Here is a 21,541-nt window from a genome sequence, read left to right on the forward strand (position 1 = left end):
TGACAAGGACAGGCACTCATGGATTTATGACCAACTGACCAAAAGCAGTCAGTTCAGCCATGACTTCTAAAAATAGATCAGAAGCAATTATTAGCCTTAATCCATCATTCAAGTTTCCACTTGAATCTGTTTTCCAACCCCAAAGTGTCACGATCCAAAGGATCTGAAAGGATGAAAGATTGTAAATTATGAATCAGCAAACTCAAAGCTACCAACAACTGATGTTCATTGTCTAGTTTGGGGAGTATGATGCTGCACCTTTTTTAAAGTACAGAAATTAGAAAGAAATATAATTCTCTGTTGGGAGTGGGGAGGAGGCAAATTCCCTTTTTCTTTTAATGAAAACCCACTTTCCTTCGTGATGATAAACTTCTAACTGTTGCGGAAGACTTGAATATCTTAACCTGCTACCTAAACTCGGTCCTAACAACTGGTGGGTACATGGAGTATTTTTCTGTTTTTTTGTTCAGATGCTTAAGTTTCAAGACAAGCCTACAAATACATTGAGAACTGTAACTAACATATGAGCTAAAAGGAAGTACAACAAAAATTTCTCATCCTCTAAGGCTCAATGAAGACACAATCTGCAGCAAGGATCCAATCACTGTTTCCTGTTTTATTAGCTTCCCTGCTTGTGCTAGGAACTGCACAACTAGTCTTTGACAGCTTGAAGAGTGGCAGAAGCTATGTTTTTCAGTTTTATGGCAAGCCAGAGAAGCAAAGGAAATCAGTTTTTGTTTTGCCAGAAGATCGGATGGATGATAGTTGCAATCTGTTTGAAGGGCAATGGGTGTGGGACAATGTGTCATATCCTCTTTATAAAGAAAATAGCTGCCCTTACTTGGTTAAGCAGACTACTTGTCTGAAAAATGGCAGGCCTGATTCTTTCTACCAAAACTGGAGGTGGCAGCCTAATGCATGCAAACTACCAAGGTATGTTCCTGTGCAAGAATTTGATTCTATCTCCTTTGCCTATACTGCTTGAACTCAGATACAGACTACCCTTTCTATTTGGAGGGTCACACCTGGGATCTGTATCCTCCTTAGGGTATCTTGATATCTGTCTGATATAGGTGCATTAGGAAAAATACTGTCAAAGCAACATATACATTGGCGGATCCAGATGCTTTACTTTGGGAGGCCTAACTAAGACTATCTATAACAATGTTCTTGGTCGTTATGATAAATTTATCCTATTATCTATTAATGCAAAAGCAAATAGATATACCACCTATAATATTTATGTTACATAGTTTATCCCATTGATGTGATGGTTTTATTGTAGAAAATAAGTTCTTGCATTGAAAGTAAATAAGGCATTCGGATACTATCTAACGTTGTGCTGTCAGCATCTAAAATGTTCTGTGATCTTCCAGGTTTGATCCACTGAAGCTATTGGACATTTTGAGGGACAAAAGATTGATGTTTATAGGAGATTCAGTTCAGAGAGCCCAATTTGAATCAATGGTCTGTTTGGTACAATCTGTGATTCCCAAAGGGAAGAAATCCTTTCAGAGAATTCCTCCTAGGAAGATCTTTAAAGCAAAGGTTCTCAACCTTCATCCCCATTGATTATAGTTCCCAAGTTTTTCAGATTTTGGATTGTGTTTGCCTCTGATAAACTTGGGAATATTTCCGGATTTGATTTCAGGAGTACAATGCATCAATTGAGTACTATTGGGCTCCATTCATTGTGGAATCTAATTCAGATCATGCAACGAATCATACTGTACTAAAACGGCTGGTCAACCTTGACTCCATATCTAAACATGGCAAGAGCTGGGAAGGAGTTGATGTTTTAGTATTTGAGAGTTATGTATGGTGGATGTACAGACCTCAGATCAACGCTACGTAAGTACTGGCTACCACTTTCTCTCTAGTTTCTGTTCTTTTCTTCCAAGCATTTCAGTAGATATGCACATCAACCAGGTTATACTAGACCTAATAATAGTTTTGAATCATGCATAAGTTTTTTTCTGTCATAAGCTGCCATGGAATTTCAACCAGTTGGTGCTTTTTTGAACAGCATAGAATAAACTGAAGACATCATAGTAGTTGTGGCATAAAATCCTAAACTCTGTCAAAACATGGGGCAGGAAAAGGAAACTGGGAACTTTCTATGCTGTGAAACTTCTCAAATTGAGGAGAAATTTTGGAACCTGACAGAAGGTAATAGTTTCTTTTTTCTGGTTATTTGCTTTCAGCTACGGATCCGTAGACAATGTCGAAGAATACAATATCACCACAGCTTACAGAATTGCATTGGAAACTTGGGCAAATTGGCTAGAATCCAACATTAATCCTCATTTACAAAAGGTCTTCTTCATGAGTATGTCCCCAACACACTTGTGGTGAGTTTTACTGTTTGCATGACATTACATCTGAGCTAAAGGCTTTAACTAGCAAAGCCCAGTCTCTCTATTTTCCATTTTTGCTTAAACCTCTCTTTTAGTTAGGAGAACAACACAAAAGTGGGAAAAAAAAACTTGTAATTATTGTAAAATTTTCTTTTGTAGGAGTTGGGAATGGAAGCCAGGCAGTAACGAAAACTGCTTCAATGAGTCTTACCCGATCCAAGGTTCATATTGGGGCACAGGGTCTAATCTAGCTATCATGGATATAATTCATGATATCTTACAAGAACTTAAAATCAATGTCACATTTTTGAACATCACCCAATTGTCAGAATACAGGAAAGATGCTCATACAACAGTTTTTGGGGAACGAAGGGGCAGACTCTTGACAAAGGAACAGAGAGCTGACCCAAAAAATTTTGCTGATTGCATTCACTGGTGCTTACCGGGAGTACCTGACACATGGAATGAGATTTTGTTTGCATATTTGTTGCAGAGTTACCAAAACTTTTTGTAACCTCGGCAGGACAACCCCAAAATAGTATTGCTTCTAAAAAAAGAAGCATGAATACTGATACCACAATTAGTGATTGGCATCGATTTCATTCTTTTCATTAACAAGAGAGCTATCAAGCTTAATTGTAAGAAAAAAAAATGGCTCCAGGCTACTCAATATGTATAAGAGAGAGAGATATATAAATAATATGTACTGTTAAAAGTGAAATGTTGCTGCACTTATGACAAACTCTTTCATTTACAAGACAGAAGGGTTAACCGCCCTTTTATTTGTAAATACCTTTACAGAATGTGGAACTTTGAACATGATTATTCACAGTATAATTCATTCCTATGGCACAAGCAAAAGGCTCGAGAATGAATCCGGTTGAAGCCAGCCAACCTAATTTCTTTATTTACTTAGAGGAGTTCCCACTCGGAATCACATACAAGTTCTGTTTGCAGACTTTTGCACTCCGAGGGTGTGGTGGAGGAAGATGGTCTTTGAGTTTGTAAAAAATCTTGGTTTGATCCCATGTCCGCATCTCCAAACCAAATTGCTAGTTGCTCATACTCCTTTGCCAGCCTTGTTTTTGAGGTTAATGCGTCCTGAATCCTTTTCTATTGAAAGAGAATAAAAAAAGCAGCAGGCAAATCAAATTAGCTAAAGATTATAGAAGATAAATAAGCTATTAGATATGGCATATGATATCCAAATTTTGTCCTATTTATGTAAACCATAACACAAAAGGAGCTTAGAGTTCATCTATATACAAATGTACGTCTCAAACAGATAGTTGGCCTCCACATACCAAGTATTCCTCATTTCTAACTTCCCTTTCTTCAACCATATATTTCAATTGATGTAGTATTAACTTCTAAATCCTTCCATTTCAGAATCTTGGTGAAAATTATCTATTTTTGGTTTTTAATCTAAAAGCACCATTAATTGTTGCTAATGGTTCCCGCAAAATTGAAACAAAATTCAATTGCATTAGCTCCTTCACAAAAACAAAAAGAAAAGAAAATGAATAAAGTAACTACCACTATCAAATTGTAAGTATTTCAAATGCTTGGCAAATAACTTGTATATAGAGAGTACCATATTATCAACTTTCGAATTGCATTGTGAATATTTCTCATTGTGAACAGCTTATTCACCAAGAATGTTTTGATACTGAGTAACCAGAAAATTCATTTGGAGAATTGCTATAACATTTTCTCATGTTGAAAAGTAAGATGTCAATGCATGTGACTCTACGTGTGTGTGTGTGTGTGTGTGTGTGAGAGAGAGAGAGAGAGAGAGAGAGAGAGAGAGAGGAACCTTGTATGATCTGTGTTTTCTCATTATACGAGAGACAGCATAAAGAGCAGTACTATCAATAATGACACAGCTATCCTCAAGCTTCACCTCGTCGGACAATTCAATGGTCTCCATGGAAGAAATTATGACATCATCAGTGGAATCATTTATAGGTCCTGTGTATGGTTTTAAAAATTAAAGAAGGTCAAGGATTGGTTAAAGTTCGCTGGTCAACAGTTCTTTCAGTCCAATAAGGACATCAAAAGCTAATATTAAAACAGAAATTTTTAGTGTATGGTGCAAACCAAGTCCTTCAAAAATGCACAAGGTTAAGGAAATCATTTATCATTGGCAAAGACTAGTGCTTCACACTTTAGAAACACATGCATATGTGATTATTTTGAAAGTTGTTATGATCACATTGCTAAATGACTGAACCATTTAAATATATTAGCCACATTTTTTCCAGAAACTTTACTTTTAAAGTTATATTATTAAATAACAGGACATAGAGTGGCCTTGTATCCCAATTGACAGAAAAAGCCCACTGATGTAAAGAAAGCTAGTTTCTGAAGGTTAAACATCTGTATTATTATTATGTCATGCAAGGTTGAAATTGTACCGTTTGCATCTCCACTATCATCATTATTGATATCATAATTACAACTACTGCTATTGACATTTGACATTAATAAAGTTGAGGACAGAGTAACACACTTAACAAGAGGGCAGAGAAGAAGGCTATCAAGTTATGCATCTTGCTCACATACCAATATCAGAAGAATCTAATGCCTGAAGTTGAGTAGATTCACCACCAAAATAAACATTTTTGTTTCCTGATATTCCAGTCAGATACTTTATACCATTAACAGTTCTGGACCCATCATTTTCTGCCAAATTACAAGTGAGATTAAAACTAACTTATAAGGAAACAAAATATATGCTTATGATTACAAAAGAACAGCATACTAACCAAGTGATTCCATGGACAGGTCATTACTAGACGAAATTGATACTGCCCCCATCAACTTTTTCTCATTGGATAGAAGTGGGGTCAACATGGAAGATGAAGGCACATTGTGAGAAACCAACCCAGCCACATCAACAGGATCATGATTAACTAATGCTTCCGCAAGAAAGTTTACAGGCGAATTCTCATGCAATTCCTTCAATACTGAACCACAAGAAGAATCAACTCCAACCTCTGCCATATTTTTCTCAGACCATGTGACTTTGGAAGAAGTAATACCACCTGAAGCATCTGAGACAAACTCAGAGTCATCTGCAAAGTCATTCTTAACTATTCTTGCATCTTGGCCACCACAAACTAAAGTTGCAGGAGAAACCTCAGCGAGAACCACACATGAATTTTTACCATTACAATTAACAAACTCATGCCCCATTGAAGCTCCAAAAGATTCTTCCTCAACAGGAGAGATCAACTCCAAAACATCAGATGCAGAAGGCTTTGTCACATCATGAACTGAAGTTGAAGGAGAAACCTCAGCTTCAACCCAACAAGGTTCTTTATCATTACAATCAGTTAACTTGCTCAATAATGAAGCTCCACAGGATTCTTTCTCAGCAGGAGAGATCAACTCTGACACCTCAGATACTGAAGGCTTTTCCAGAGTGTCATTTTCTTCTCTGTTCACTTCAGGGTTTGTATCTTTCAGAACTTCAGCAACTCGTTCTGAAGTAACGTATTCTGTCCTCAAAAGGGACTCTGCAGAATTAGGGTTACCTAGTTGGTCTACAAGACATAGCTCACTGAAAGCACAATCAAGCTGTTTGTTGACCACATCAACTGCAACATTATTGTTAACAGTTCCCTCCCTTTGAGAGGATTGAAACTCCAAATCATGAACTGACAAGGTAAGAGAAACTTCACCCACAACCCCACATGAATTTTTATCACTACAATCGATGACCTCATTCCCCAATGAAGCTCCAAGGGGTTCTTCCTTGCTAGGAGAAATCAATTCTAGTACCTCAGATGCCGATTTTTTCTCCATTATGAAATTTTCTTCAATATTCACTGTATTTTTCAAATCATCACTAACTTGTCCTGATATTATGTGAGACTCTGCCCCCTCATGGGCATCAACAGAAATTGGAGTACTAAGTTGGTCTGAAAGGCAAAGGTCATTCGAAGCATGATCAAGCTGTTTTTCAATAGGATCAACTGCAACAGGCTCAACATGTGCTAGCTTACCAATAGTGTCTATGTGATCTTCCTCAATAGCAGCCTTTGATTTAACATAGACATCAATTGTGGCACTTTTTTTTAAAGCCACTCCTTGACCCTCATGTTTTAAAGGAGGCAATATATCATGTATGACATCAGAATAAAATCTCTTCATGTTTTTACCCACACTTTGTGCCTGGTTTTCAACATATTTGACAGTGTCCTACAGATAAAACCATTTACAAGATTATGAAAGATTTTCCAGCCAAGATTGTTTGCATAAAGTACAAGTACAACTGATTGCCCATAATTTCATTAAGCCAAGGGATACCACAGCATGGCAGATGAAGATGGGAGGAAACAGAGAACTGCTTCCCTCATAATGGAATCAAAGAATTTATACCTGGCTGACAATATTATCCACCTCATTGCACAGTGTTTCAAACTTCTGGTAAATGCCCCCCACCCAGCCTATACCTTTAAATTTGAAATCCATCACTGAGCTATGTCAAAATGTCAGAGTCAATGTCACATATACCTCAGTTTTTGTAACAGGTATATGCCTTACTCCTGCCCCCGGATCATTAAATTAGCCTGATGAAAGCTACAAATTGTAGTGAACACTCAGAAAACTTGAAGAAAAGAAAAGCAATCTAGACAAATAATACCATCAACATCTGCCCTCAGAAAAGCTTCATAGGAGGTAAGTTAGAGCAGACTAAATGTCAATGAAAAAGTGGGAATAGATTTGCACAATGTCTTTACAATCATTATGATTGCAATCAAAGTATTGATAATTCATCATACTAACTAAAAACAGAGTGATGAAAAGCGCATTTTATTTCACTCACCCCACAAGTTATTTTATCAGGAAAGAAAAATCCACCCCCAGGTTTATCAATCCCATATTAATAACAGCTTGTAGTACTCAAAATCACAACACCCCCATGACTAACCATCTCAAAAGAAACAACTTTCAGGAAAACTAAGAACAACTTTTTGTTATTTCCCCAGTTTTCATCAGTTTTTATGGACAATTTTTAGTTACCCACAAGTATCTTCACTCTAAAACAACAGCAAAGAGAAAACTGTTTCCCTTTCTTGCTCTCAAGTACAACCAAACATGCCATAAAAATAGAATTTTTTTTTCTTTTCTATTACTTTCCCAAGGAAAAGGGAATGACAAATGTATATCACTTTTTCACTTACATACATACATATATACATACATGAAGACATGCATGTATCATGCACATACAGAGAGTTAGAAAATCATCCAAAAATTTGAATTTTTATAGAATTATTAGCGGTTTTCAATATAAAAAAAAATTGATGTTACATCAATATACAAATATACACATAGATACTTACTTATATAGGAAGAGAAACCAAATTCCTGAAAAGTTTCGAATTTTTATGAACTTTTACTCAATAATATATACTAAGATTGAGTAATATAAAGAAAAACCCAGATAGAGAAAAAGAAGAAAGAGAAGGCAGGGCGCCTTACTGGCGGCCGGAGCAGGCGGCGGATGAAGGTGGTTGTTGATCAACAGAAGTCGGAGACAGAGAGATATAGAGAGAGACGGGGTTTTGTGAGGCCAGAACGGAGGGGTTTTAGTAGTAATTTACTAGTCATTAATCGGTGAACCGCACCGTTTTGTCCTTTGTCCTTTTTATATATTTTTTAAGTTTTTGATACACACAATTTAAATTAAATTTCAATAAAAAATAAAAATTTGCATATCATAATTTTATGAATATTTTAGAAATAAAAGACATGTTTGTAATGTTATGGATCCCAATTTAAAAAAATATAGTGTGAGTTTTAAGTATATAAATATGAGTCTTTCATCATCTATTTGATATGTTTTTTAAATTAAAAAAATGATCTTGTAATTTACAAGTTTATTTAAGTTCTATTTTAAGAGTTAAGGCCACTAATGTGAGATCTCATTAGAGATATAAAGGTCAATGTAAACCTGAATTAATGTAAAGGTCTCTCTTTTATAAGTAAAAAGTCATTGTAATAAAGGTATTGTACAATCGAGTATGTTAGAATGTCAACCAATGCAATGAGGGCATTGCACAATTAGATAAGGTAGAATGTTATAGATCTCATATTATTAAGAAATAAGGTGAGTTTTGGTGTATAAAAATGAATCTGTCATCACCTATTAGGCATGCTTTTTGGATTGAACGTGGACTCGTGATTTATAGGCCTATTTAAATCCTATTTTCCGAATTTAAGCCAGCAGGAGATTGAGTTTAAATTCCAACTCATGACATATAATACCTTTATAAATCAAGAAAATCTTTCTTCTTATAATTTCATAAAGTATTAAAAAAATATTGTCACTGTAAATTAAAGCATAAATAGTATCTTCTTTATATTGTTTGTAGGAAAGTTCATGTGTTAATATGTAAAATTTACTAGAAATAACAAAATATGGCCATTAAACAAATTTTTAGATAAAATTTAAAAATACCAAAATACTTAAATATAACCCAAATTGGTGTCCCAACCTGGTTTTTTGTTCTTTGGACAAAACTTGCATTGGTCAACCTACGATCTTTGATCTTCAGATAGAATGATCCACAATTGTTATATAGTACTATATAAGATAAGATAATGTTTTGAAACTTAAGAAATTATTCATATTCGGAAACCCTTTTTGCAATTACTCAAATGTAATCTTGTCTTGTTGATTAAGTAAATTATGTTACCATCATTACCTTAATCATTTGTGATTTATCATACAATTTGTCAAGTACCGTCACTATCAGCACCATTGCCATGACACATTCCCAAGCTAATTACTGTTGGCTATTAATACATAACTACTACAAATATCATTATCATTGCTTTCGGCTTATGCGTAAAGACCTTAAAAAGGTATTAATACATAACTACTACAAATATCATTATCATTGCTTTCGGTTTATGCGTATAGATCTTAAAAAGGGTAGACTTGACTCAAGAATAAGCAGGAAGAGTTGCCTCTTCCAACATACACAACTTGATAAACCCAATCCCTTTCTAGTTCCTAAATACAGGCCAACTACTCCTTATCTTAGGAGTTACATTTTGTTGAGTCTCTATCCATTTTGGTCCAGAATTCTCCATGGTTTGACAAAAGATAATGTAAACGTGAGACTTGGAATCATTGGAAATTGTCAGATGTTAACACTTTTTCTCCAACCCAAAACTCATTGCTGGAAAGTTAAGATTAAGGGGTAAAAAGCTGAGAAAAGGAAATCTTTTGATCCCCTGCCCCACTTTTGATTCGCATATAGTACAAGACAACTACAACCATTAAGGTTAAGTAAAGAATTTTCATCACAAATTTTCGTGGATTCTGGGGTACAATTGCATGTTCTTTACACCAGCTAACCACCACCTGACAGTTTCTCCAGTATATAGTTGGCAGGCTCATGTATAGGTAGCACTATCTAATCTTGATTTGGTCCCGGCAGAGACTAACGGCCGTATCCTCTTATCTTCTCTCGCTGTTTGCTTCATTTGAGTGCTGTGGATGCTCATGCTGCTTCCATCTTATCTTTGGGGTTGGGTTTATCCTCTCAGTGTTCCACAGCAAGAGGTCAAAAAAGAAAGAAAAAACATAGCGGAGAAAAGAAGATACCAACGCCAGTTAGCATAGAATCAGAGCATCAATTCCACCCAACACCACAAAAAGATGTCAGACATACAACTTGACTACCCAACAATAAAAGAAGAGAGAGAGGAGAATTATGCTCCTGTTTACTCAAACAGTAAAAATATTCTTGAAAGCAACCTAGATAGACAAATGGAAAAATCCAAAGTGGATAACAATGAAACTAATTATGTGATTATGTCCTTAAACCAGGACTTCTTTGAGTAGTTGGCTCAAAAACTAGATGAAATCCCAGACATCTTTGACCAAATAGCCTCATTTTTCATCAATTTATGAAACCACGCACAACTACTCCTAATTTCCAAAAGCTAAATTTAACATCTCAAGAGAAGAAATTTACAGTCAACAAAGAAACAAGCCTATTTTGCACAATTCAATCCGCAAATTGCATTTGAGACATAATTTGGTATGAACAAATCAAAATTAGGGTTAAAAAGTTTTCAACAAAACCACTGAAAACCATTCAGATCATTCGCAACAAGAAGTTCCTTTTAGAGGAAGATGCCAAGAGAATGGGATAGGCGCAGATATCAAAATCAGCTACTAAGAATATCACAAATGAAAATTCTTTTCAAAAACACATCACATCCATTACAATAGTACATTGACCCTGGTTACAGCAAGTAGACCTCAAAACTTTCATCATGTACAAAGAACTATTCATTAGATGCAGGAACAGCCACCACCAGAAAAGAGAAGGGGGAATTAAATGCTACCCTACCAGTCTCCCGCATAACCAATCAAGGCACCTAACTTTATTGTAATACAACAGATCACACAGCCCATTACTCCACTGCGAATAAAACATAAGGTGACCAACAAAGACAGCCACCACAGACAGTTGCAGCAAATGGTGGTAAAAGTGTCACCAATGAATCGGTAAAGTCAAAGCAAGAGTTCATTTACAAAGCCAACAAAACCCAACTAAGGCCAAACAGATGATAATACAATCAAACTGTCAATTATGTACATCAACACTCAACAATTAGCAGCACTAAATTAAAAGAAATAAGCGACAAATCACCGGCAAACTTAATGAGATACTTGCTGCTCCCACATCATTAGATTCTTCAGTGAAACAAGAACCGCTCAAAAGTCCATGTTATGTGAGCACAACACCAATTGTATACACATTTCAGGAAACTAGAAACACCTCCACTTGATGATAAGCACATTGAGAAAGCATCAGAGGAAGACTAGCAAAAGCTCTTGCCACTAAATAATAAAATGATGACACAAAAATCTTGTAGACATCTTTGGTGGCAATTTAACACATTATTATGCTAGGTACAGCAAAAGTTGTAACAAGATTGCAATTAATTACATTGGAAATGGGTATTATTTAGCTGATGCAGTAAAACTCATTTATATAATAAAAATGATGGTAATATATATATATATATATATATATATATATATATTTTGAAGCAGGTTATCTACATCCATTAATTTACATATCAAAATACAAAGCTACAATTAATTTCAATATAACTAAGCTGCATGTTTGTTTCTAATATATTCCATCAGAGTACATAATAGAAAAATTAACATGAATAGCAATATCAAAGAACATAGAAATAAACTTCCAAGTAGAGAAGATGCAGCAACAACCATAGACACTAGCAAAAATAGGCAAAAGATTTTGTCACTACTTATATTATTAAAACTATACTAATGACTAAAAGGTCCCACTGGAAAATAGGTTCCTCATAAAACATAGAAAACTAGTCTAGATCACAAGTTTTGCCAACCAGCACTAAGAAATTAACATCTTAAAGGCTCAGATCAAGAGAAGTGGCTGTAAAAAAGCCCAGCTAATACATTCATCAAGCCAGAGTATAAATAGTCTGCATTCACGCAATCACCAGAACCACAAAAAGCATCTGCGCCCAACAAGCTGTCATAAACCTGAATCAAACACCCATTGACAACTCAATTCATCATTCCACGTCATCAAGCAAAACAAAGGTCAACACAAATTTAAAGGAATGTCTTGGAAGTAAAACTTGTGAAACTTAAAGGAATATCTTGAAGTAAAATTTGTGAAACAAAAACAAACACTGCACTTACTTGAATGGATCAGGTCAGACTTTTGTCACATGTCAAACAAACAAAAACAGCAAGCACAAATGCAAAAGCTACCGCCACAATCGTACCAAATCAAATATAAAAAGATATCTAAACAGTATCACAAATCATCATGCTATACAACTGGTAAAAGTCATAATAACTCCATAGTGATGGAAAAGTTTTTCTAAAGAGAGTTTGGAACATCAAATAGTGCAAATCCAAATTTCATTTGAAATTAAAGGGTTGAATATTCCCCCAGATTAGTTAACGTTGGAAATCAACAGCAAAAGCCCATGCCAAGCTACCAAAAACAAAGTCATAAGAAAGATGAATGCCAAAGATATAATCTACTATACAAAAATGAAATGTTTAAGGTAAGTTGAACAGGAAATAATTTCTAATAGGAGGCACCATTCTAGATAGAAATTCACTCTTATCTTCTTACCCCATGATGCAAATCATATGAAGAGTACATTCATAGGCAGTACAGAATTATATTATTAAATAATACTCCCAGGGGAGAGATACACAACTGCATAAAATGGATACCATACAAGAAAAATGATTGCACAGATGGACATTTCATCTTATCTCATTATTAAAATTTGTTCTTTAATATTATCACTAAAGTAAAATTAACCAAAATAGTTTAACATGTGTACTTAAAACACTTGTATGTATACACACTTACTAACATTTCAATTTAAAAAAGGTTCTCAGGAATGTTTGTTCTTATCAACACAATAATTCATTCAGGCCAGCAATCAGTAAAACTCACAACCTACTAAAGAAATTTCTTAGACATGATTAAACATAGATCTTAATATGTCTTTCAAAAACCAGAACTCGAAAGGTGAATAACGTATTTCAATATGGGGTAAGACACTCTATAAGGGGTAAACACACAAAGCAGGAACCCTTGATGCCATACTGAAACAAAAAATAAAAATAAAAATCAACCATCAGACACTCATAGATAAGGTTACCTATACATAAGTTGAAATATGTGAGCATATAGAAGATGTAAAGCTAACATGCAACAGTGGAAAACCATTTGAAAACACTAAAAATTGTGACTATATATAGTTTAACCGACACAAAGCAAAAGAAAAATCACTAATGCACACAACCATACAAGAATATAGCACACGAGCAACACAACTCAGAAAACAAAGCTGGAAAAGAACCAAAGTTTCTAGCAATCACATACAAGGAACAAACACCCACAATAAAGCACATTAGCAATCACAAATACAGATATTAAGTCATTCTGAACTAAACACCGGAGAGTCAAAATTAGAACACATAATGCCTAATGTAACATAAATAAATTAGAACAAAGAATGCAAAACCAAGGAGAACTACCTCAGTAGAAAGGTGGTCCATTTGGATACATTCCACCAGGTGGAACTCTTGGCACAGGGGATGTCCCAGCTCCTTGGTGATGCTGACTAGGGAAAGCAGATGACGAAGACAAGCTATAATGAGCACTCTCCGGATATCCACCTGTTGGCATCCCAACAGAACTTGGCGGCAACCTATACAACGAAGACCCTCCACCAGCACCAGTCAACCCACTCCCCGCACCAGCACCACTTAACCCATAGCCAGTTGAACCAGGAGCACCATACCCACCATACAGCCCACCAAGCCCAGAACCATACCCCCCACTACCAGCACCTCCTCCACTCCCACTCAAAGCTCCCACTCCAACTCCTGATGAATTCAAGTGATGAGGCTGGCCCATTGGACCCGGCGGCCCTTGCAACCCACCAGAATACCCACCGTAACCACCCAAACCGCCAGGTCCACCAGGCCCACCATATCCTCCCCCATGCCCTCCAATCCCCATCTCAGCATTGCCTGGAGCGCCACCCCCACTTTGCATCATCCCATCTTGTCCCGGCTTCCCCTTTTTCCCTTCAATAGCCAACTTACAATTCATCTGTCTCCCATCAATGTTCTTCACTGGCTCCACCAATGCCGCCTGAGCCCCGTCCGCCGTCTTATAAACAAAAAGAGCAAATCCCCTTGATTTCCCGGTCTGCTTATCGAACCCCAAAGGACCCTCTTCTATTTCCCCATACTGAGCAAAATGACCCAATAACTTATCAGCCGGCATATCGTACGGCACATTGGCTACATAAATCTTTCTCATATGAACATCCACAGGGTTATTATTAGTCCCCGAATTCCCCGCCGCCGCCAACTGCGTCACCGTGACTCTCCCGTCGATTTTCTTACTGGGTTCTTTGAGAGCAAGCAAAGCACCATCGACGTGCTTGAACGTAACGAATCCATACCCTTTCGACTTCCCGGTGGCCTTGTCGAGAATAACAACCGCTTCCTCGAGTTCCCCATAGACGGAAAAGAGTGAACGGAGGCCGTCAGTGGTAGTATCCCAACCCAAGCCGCGGATAAAGAGCTTCCGTTGAGCCGGGTCTTGGTCGGCTACAGATCGAACAGCAGCAAGGACGTCCACGTGGCGAGACACGGCGTCTTGGAGGATGTCGAGGAGTTGGTCGACCGAGAATCGCTCGATTAGTTTGCGGCCGTCTTGTGGGGTTAGTTTGGTGATCGGGTCGGGTTCCGATTGGGTTGAAACGATCCCGTTTTCATCCAGCTTTCTTTTCTTCGTTGGATCCATGCCTTGCATTTTTGGGGACTCTTAACTCAAAAACCCTAACCCTAAGAAACTGCAGTGCGCGAGAGGTAGAGAGAGAGAAGGCTTTCGACTGAGGTTAAAAAAAAACAAGAAGCTAGAGAAGTTGGGAAAGGAAAGGTCTTACTTTTATATCAGGTTTGGGTCCAACTTGTAACCCATTCTCGTTTTGGCCCAAGCTCATACAATTTCTTTTCTTTTATTAATTACAAATTAGTCAAATGTGCAATTTAATAAATAAATGAAAATAAAATTGGAGTACCATAGTTTATATTTCTTAACTCTAGGTATAAAACTGAACATTTGACTACAATATAAATATTAATTATGTAATTATTTTAAATATATTGAAGAGTTATGGAAGAAAACAATACAGTAACAATATTAGCTTCCAAGAAAATTGGAGTAACCGCGCTAATTTCCTAACAAGGCACTAACACTTAGATTTCCTTAGTCCATCGGTACTTATATTGAGAGATGATATTAGAGCTACCGTTGGATTAACCCATAACCGACTCAAATTCGGCTTTCATGGTATGCATATTACAGTTCTGAAGTCAAAGAAAGCTCTAAGAGAGTTTCTTCAACTCTGTTTCTTCTCCTTTTGCTTTGGTTGGCTGGCTTTCATGGCTTCTAGTCCAGTAGCAGTAACAGAAGGGTTTTCATTTAAGTATGGTACGTGCATACAATGGAGCAAACTGAAGAATCTTGGCATAGGTTCATTTGGAGTCGTGAATTTGGTGAAGATAATAAGCCCTGTTTCTTGCGTATCAGCTGTTAAACATTCTTCTCCTTCGTCACGCTCCTCACTTTGCAAGGAACACCGCATCCTTCAACACTTTCGTGGTTGCCCAAACATTGTTCAGTGCTTTGATCTGCTGACCACTGAATCTGAGGAGCCGAGTTACAACTTGCTTCTCGATTATGCTCCTGGTGGGAATCTTCTGAATTTGATCAAAAATTATGGTGGTAAGATACCATAATCTCATGTAAATTCCTATACGAGAATGTTACTTGAAGGACTTTATGATATTCATAAGAGAGGTTACGTCCATTGTGATCTCAAACCAGGAAACATTCTTGTTTATCCCTCTGATCAACCCTATTCGCTTAGTACTCTGAAGATTGCTGACTTTGGCTTAGCCAAGGAACCTGGAGATTCAGATGAGCCAACGACAAGGCCTCCCGGGCTTGCTTTTCGAGGCACCGCGCGTTACATGTCACCAGAATCTGTCAGGGATGGGAAAATCACTGCTGCTATGGACATATGGTCTCTAGGATGCGTTATTGTTGAGATGATGACGGGGAATCCACCTTGGGAATCTGTCAGAACTTATGAAGACTTGGCGACCAAGATTGCATTGACAGACTACATACCAAATTTACCCCAAGACATGTCAGCCTTAGGGAAAAATTTCTTGCTGAGGTGCTTTGCTAAGGATCCTCGGGATCGTTGGACTGCTGCTGGGCTGAAAAATCATCCTTATATCCATCTTAAGAGTGCATATTTTGCATGAAGAACTAGTTTTCTTCAAGTTCCTTCTGGAGAAACTTCAAACCCTTTGGAGATACAACCCGCTGTCTAGCGGATGGGCATCCTCTCAAACCTTTTTTATTTTTCTTTTTTGAGCAATGCTTAATGTCTAGTCTGATGGAACTCATTGAGTTTCCAAATTGCTCATGCCTCATGGGGATGTAGTCATCTTTGCATAGATTATTCTTTACCTTATATTGTAGTAGATTGTTTTGTGAATGATGAGTTTAATTAAATTAAATTTGCGTACATACGAATAATTTATTAATACAAAATGCTACAAAGAAGAAAAATACGGATCAACATAAATTATCTCTATACTGTGTGACATTTGTAGTTATGGGATTCTCTTAATAGAAACTTCCACAAGAAAGAAGCCAACAAATAAAACTTTTACTGGAGCAATGCCTGTTGGGCATAGGGATAAAAAAAAGTCACTATCTAATGGAATAATTTATATTTCGAATGCCAATTTACTAAGAAGAGAGGAAGAATATTTGATTGTCGAACCAAATTGTACATCAAATCATCCATTTTGGAATTAGCTTTGGATTGTTCAGCTGATTTTACCTGAAGAACAAAAAGCTATGATGGATGTGAAAATGAATGAAATGCAAGGAACTCAAAAATATTCTCTTTGCTGCCTCAATTGCTCTCATGCAGTCGGCTCTCTCTGCTACATTCATTGTTCAGTGCAATTCAGGGTTTTAAGGAGAAACCAAGACTGAGACTGAGCAGCCAGAACCAAGCAGAAGGCTCTCTGATCAATTCCAGTTTATGTAAGCACTGATGATGTCTGTTTACTTGGTTTATGTCTTTAATGTTTTTAAGATGTTTTCAGCTGCACTTTTGATTGTCTCTCATTCTGTAAAGCAAGCAAAAATATGCTCAAAGATGGTACTAACAGCAAATATGTAACACTCCAAGAAGGGCTTGGCAACCTACAATTCTCGGGGTATAATCTTGAATAACCATTCACATTTTGCGACATTCGAACATTTAACTTATTGATTGATGCATGATCTCTACAGTAAAAATTGAATCCCCTTTTCCTAAATTAAAGAAAAAAAAAAAGTTCACATTTGCGATCCCAACTGAAAAATAGTTTAATGGAGATTGAATGTAACTTTACACATCAGATTCCTACTAGCTAGCTTGGCAGCGACCAAGGCACTGAGAGGAAAGAACGTCAAAAACGTTCGACCACTTGATGCTTTCGTGCGATTGGAATTTAGTAATGGACTAGACAAAGTTAAACGATAAGAGTACTGCACTTCTTTTTTGCCTCACCATCTATGATCTAACGGTTCCAATAAGCTTCATGGGGCCTAATCGGAAGGTTCAAGTTCAACAGCAAGAGTCTTTTCTGAGTCTTACTATTTGGTTGTTTTTAAGTCTTTTGATTCCTTTGAAGACTTAATTCACACGTTGTTGCTGAGAAGAAAAAAGGGTAGAGGAGATTGCTTTGCAGCTTGAGTATAGGATATTGAATCAGGTAAGTGCTTGATTTTCCTTGTTTGGTAGAAATGAAAATTTTATAGAATTCTGTTTTCCTTGTGTTCTTGTTCTTGTCCAAATTTGAATCAGCTTCTTTTGTTTTTTCTTTTCTTGTTTGATCTTTGTGTTTTTCTTTTTTTCCTTTCTCTGGAGATTGTCTAGGCTCATTCTCTGTTGATTTCATTTATTTTTCCTATATTTCTCTGCTTTAATTGTGTAATTGACTTAAAGTTGACTTGTACTTACTTCCTAGTCAATCATCCATGATCTTTCTTTCTTTTATTCTGCAAGCAGATCAATGGGGTTATTGATTATGAGATTTTTTGGCAGATTATTCAATTGTCTAGATCAGGATCTGCAATCTTTTAATCTGCAAGGGCTTTTAATGTTATAGCAAAGGTGAATAACCGAAGTAATTGGAACTTTCAGGTGGGTAATTTTATCTGACAGATGCATTCTCCAATAGGACAACCAAAAGCTTCAAACCGACCTCAGACAAGAGGTTGTGGAAGTATAAATCAATTTCAAAGGAGAATAGATAAGAGGAAGAATGGCAAGAAGGTCAAGAAATCTCTTTCTCTGCTTTTTTATTTCCCTGGTGGCAAATGATTTGATGTTTAAGTTTCTCTCTTCTGCTTTAATTGGAGCTTAATTTCTATTGTTATACTGAGTGTTGGAGCAAATACTTGCAGAATACCCACCTGACAGAGATAATAAAAATGTTGATAGTCGAGTACCATGAAGTTCGGTCAAGAGATCTGGAGCAACAAGAAAATTCTTATTCCTACTCGGTTAACCAGGCCCAGGATCATCATCCAGTCTTCTCTGTCCAGGCAACTCATCTTAGCTTATCAGTTTTCTATATATCATCTTAGAGACTGATTAAAAATTGATTTTCACTCTCTCTGGTTCTCTTTTGTCTATAGTCTCTAATCATTGAAAACTAACACATTGCACATCAAAGATTTCCTTAATTCTATGTTTGAGGACACAAATTTGGGGGGGTTGAAAATTTTTAATATAATTATAATGTCAAAAATTGGGAACTGAAAAAAGCCCCTTCTGAAGCCTTAAACAATTGAATGTAGAACAATGGAAACAAGAAGATATCAAGATTTAACAGACCACATGTGATTACTGAAACCACTATCTTAATTTCTCTTTTTGTTGATCGGAAATCCATTTCTGAATTCCAATTTGCAGGATGCTCAGGGGATGGACTCTAATAGAGGAGGAACTCCTGACGAGGTATGGTCATTGTTTCTAATCATGTTGAATGCATTTGTTTTTAGAAATCTGGAAAGGTTTTCATTAAAGTTTTACTAGCAATGATCTTAATTACATTTATATTAATCTTGTCACATGCATGCTTTCAACTTAATTAGGATCTTGTCATATCCAAACTTATTGTTTCAGCTTGATGGTCTGCAACTTGATGATTTATTGGACGATCTGCCGTCCAATGAATTGGATACTAGCGAACCTGTTGTCCAACCAAACAGGACATTGGCTGAATTCCTCATGAAAATCGATGAGGATGTTCAAAGCAACGTTGATATCTCCGACTTTATGAGTTTTTTAGAGGGGGAGCACAAAACCATTGGAAGATACAGCTTCCCACTGTCTTTGGTTCCGACTGTTGAAAGGATTATTAGTGTCTATGGTGATGTTTCGGCTCCGAGTTTAATAAACTCCAATGTTGCAGGGCAAATCTATATACTTTTCTGTGCTACCGTGAAAGAGATGGAGCATCTCCACCTTGATCAGGTTTCACCAGAAAAAATGTTGAAATGGCGAGATGCCATCAAGGATGCTCTCCGCATCAATTTCAATGTGGAATTTGCAATGAATCATTTGAAGAAAATAGCTCGGGCGTATTTCGGCCTGGCAGGAAGACAAGTGCTCCAAAGCATAGATGACAAATTGGATGCCTTGTACAACGAACGTGCTCAGACATACGAGAGGTTCCAGGACTGTCTGGCTGATGCAGAGGACTTTTCTGGCAAGTCCGTCAGCACTGGTTTATTTCCTTAGACTTTCCCAGTATTCCAATAACAGATTCGGATAGACACGTATCCATATCCGAATAGCATAGATTCTAGGCGTGCAGTTCTTTACTTTTGAACTTGTTTCTTCTTTTACTTGTGTGGTTTCTGAAGTTGCAGATGGGAGATGGGATTTTCTCTGAAGATACTAATGTTGAAGAGTTCTACAGGTCACGTTCGTCACTCCAGTAGCAGTATAGTTTACTCACCTAAACTATACTGTTATTAATGTGCAGTGCGTCATCTGTATAACTCTTCAACATTGCTAGAGGTTAAGTTGAAACATATTTTTGATCCCTAACTTAAAAAGTTAAAGCTTTTCAGGTTAAGGGATCAAGAATGCGTTTGGATCTAATCTCTAACAGAGATCCATCTCTAACAGATGCATTCATCATTGTGTAAAAGTCAGTTTTGTACTGTAAAATACTCTAGTAGGTTTTCCTTGTATGTTTATGTTTGAATACTTGCGCCATGAACTTGAGCTTTGTCATATGTAATAACAATGGCTTTCGAGTTTTGCATAAATTGAGTACAATTTGCTTCCACCATGGATCCAAGATTTTCATGCATGCTTTTCGTTTGAGATAATTTGGAAAGCAAGAACATTTCCGTTCTATTATTATCCATGAACACTTGTTTCAAATCCAAATTTTTATATACTGTCAAATAGACAATTTTAATGAATAATCTAAAACCAAAACTAATATCCGAGCATTTATTTCATCGGTTAATGTCAGGGGTGGAGCTAGCCAAATTTTATTGAGGGGGGCTAAACACAATTCAATAAGAGTTAAAATTTTTAAAAAACTAATATGTTAAATTCAATCAATAATAAAAATATTAATAATAGAAATATGAAACTAAATATAAAACTATGATTTGTAAAATATAAATAGTTTAAAACGATATATAAGATTAATAATTTTTTCTTATATAATCAGAATTATTTAAATACTATATATTCAAGAGAATTTCATTTTAACTAAACATAAAATGTAAAACATATAAAAAAAATATACTCAAGTTAATTTTCTCTTACATAATGAGGATTAATAAAAAAAATGATACGTTGATGAAATTTTAAGTAACAATGTAATATTACAACTTATATTTGAGAACGATATAATAATTTATTAATTTTTAAATATTAAAATCATAGAAAATAAAATTCATATAACATAAAAAAGAAAAATATGACAAATAGAAGGCAGATACCACATATTACATAACAAAAAAAAAAAAAAAGAATATGGTTAATGGTTTGTAAAAATTTGAGAAAGAATATTTATAGAAATTTATAACATATAAACAAACAGAATAACAATGAAAAAAATAAATAAATAAAAATAAAATAATAATATATAGTAAAAAATTTTAAAGTTATGTAAGATAAGTGAAATTATTTTATTATTTTTATTTATATTAATTATTAAATAAAACATTTTTTTGAGGGAGGTAGTAATAGAATATATAAAAATATTTAAAAATTTTTATATGTTATGAAAAAAAATTTAAAAGTTTTGGAGGGTCATGGCCCCCCATCACATAAGGAGGCTCCGCCCCTAGTTAGTGCATGACTTCCCTCTAAAAAAAAGTAAAATTCAAATCCTTTATTTGGTTTTCTCTAAAGTGTTAGTTTGTTTGCTCAAAGGTTAATTAGCATATATGTTAAGGCATAATATCTAAAAATACTCGTAAATTATATTCAGAAAAATT

General features: G+C 35.9%; 4 protein-coding genes and 1 pseudogene across 8 annotated transcripts; 3 read left to right on the forward strand and 2 right to left on the reverse strand.

The window, feature by feature from the left end:
• Positions 1-396: 396 nt before the first annotated feature.
• Positions 397-3,078, forward strand: TBL31 (trichome birefringence-like protein (DUF828)). The gene is made up of 5 exons (XM_018125203.2): positions 397-933; positions 1,377-1,548; positions 1,652-1,851; positions 2,205-2,351; positions 2,517-3,078. The coding sequence occupies exons 1-5, from the start codon at positions 572-574 to the stop codon at positions 2,869-2,871; spliced, it is 1,236 nt and encodes a 411-aa protein (XP_017980692.2). The 5' UTR covers positions 397-571; the 3' UTR covers positions 2,872-3,078.
• On the reverse strand, positions 3,067-7,978 carry LOC18594140 (uncharacterized). 4 transcript variants are annotated; one of them, XM_018125202.2, is made up of 6 exons: positions 7,851-7,978; positions 6,744-6,934; positions 5,126-6,563; positions 4,923-5,042; positions 4,174-4,328; positions 3,067-3,470 (listed from the first exon to the last, which is right to left on the reverse strand). In XM_018125202.2, exons 2-6 carry the CDS (start codon positions 6,834-6,836, stop codon positions 3,270-3,272), a joined length of 2,007 nt encoding a protein of 668 aa, XP_017980691.1. In that variant the 5' UTR covers positions 6,837-6,934; positions 7,851-7,978; the 3' UTR covers positions 3,067-3,269. The 4 variants fall into 4 exon arrangements, with proteins under 4 accessions (XP_017980691.1, XP_088664588.1, XP_017980689.1 ...); XM_088808462.1 differs by having other exon boundaries at positions 4,923-4,988; positions 6,744-6,944; positions 7,851-7,973; XM_018125200.2 differs by having other exon boundaries at positions 6,744-6,944; positions 7,851-7,973.
• A 3,668-nt stretch (positions 7,979-11,646) lies between these two features.
• LOC18594142 (RNA-binding (RRM/RBD/RNP motifs) family protein) lies at positions 11,647-14,854 on the reverse strand. The gene is made up of 2 exons (XM_007021614.3): positions 13,453-14,854; positions 11,647-11,925 (listed from the first exon to the last, which is right to left on the reverse strand). Exon 1 carries the CDS (start codon positions 14,741-14,743, stop codon positions 13,454-13,456), a length of 1,290 nt encoding a protein of 429 aa, XP_007021676.3. The 5' UTR covers positions 14,744-14,854; the 3' UTR covers positions 11,647-11,925; position 13,453.
• A 521-nt stretch (positions 14,855-15,375) lies between these two features.
• LOC18594143 (mitogen-activated protein kinase kinase kinase 20-like) lies at positions 15,376-16,266 on the forward strand (annotated as a pseudogene).
• Positions 16,267-17,594: 1,328 nt separating this feature from the next.
• LOC18594144 (uncharacterized) lies at positions 17,595-20,350 on the forward strand. 2 transcript variants are annotated; one of them, XM_088808085.1, is made up of 5 exons: positions 17,595-17,778; positions 18,111-18,341; positions 18,473-18,613; positions 18,984-19,028; positions 19,197-20,350. In XM_088808085.1, the coding sequence occupies exons 2-5, from the start codon at positions 18,231-18,233 to the stop codon at positions 19,812-19,814; spliced, it is 915 nt and encodes a 304-aa protein (XP_088664211.1). In that variant the 5' UTR covers positions 17,595-17,778; positions 18,111-18,230; the 3' UTR covers positions 19,815-20,350. The 2 variants fall into 2 exon arrangements, with proteins under 2 accessions (XP_088664211.1, XP_007021678.3); XM_007021616.3 differs by having other exon boundaries at positions 17,597-17,778; positions 18,210-18,341.
• The last annotated feature ends 1,191 nt before the right edge of the window (positions 20,351-21,541 follow it).

This window comes from Theobroma cacao, chromosome 7 (genome assembly GCF_053813885.1).
Source record: "Theobroma cacao isolate CCN51 chromosome 7, ASM5381388v1, whole genome shotgun sequence".
NCBI lineage: Eukaryota > Viridiplantae > Streptophyta > Magnoliopsida > Malvales > Malvaceae > Theobroma > Theobroma cacao.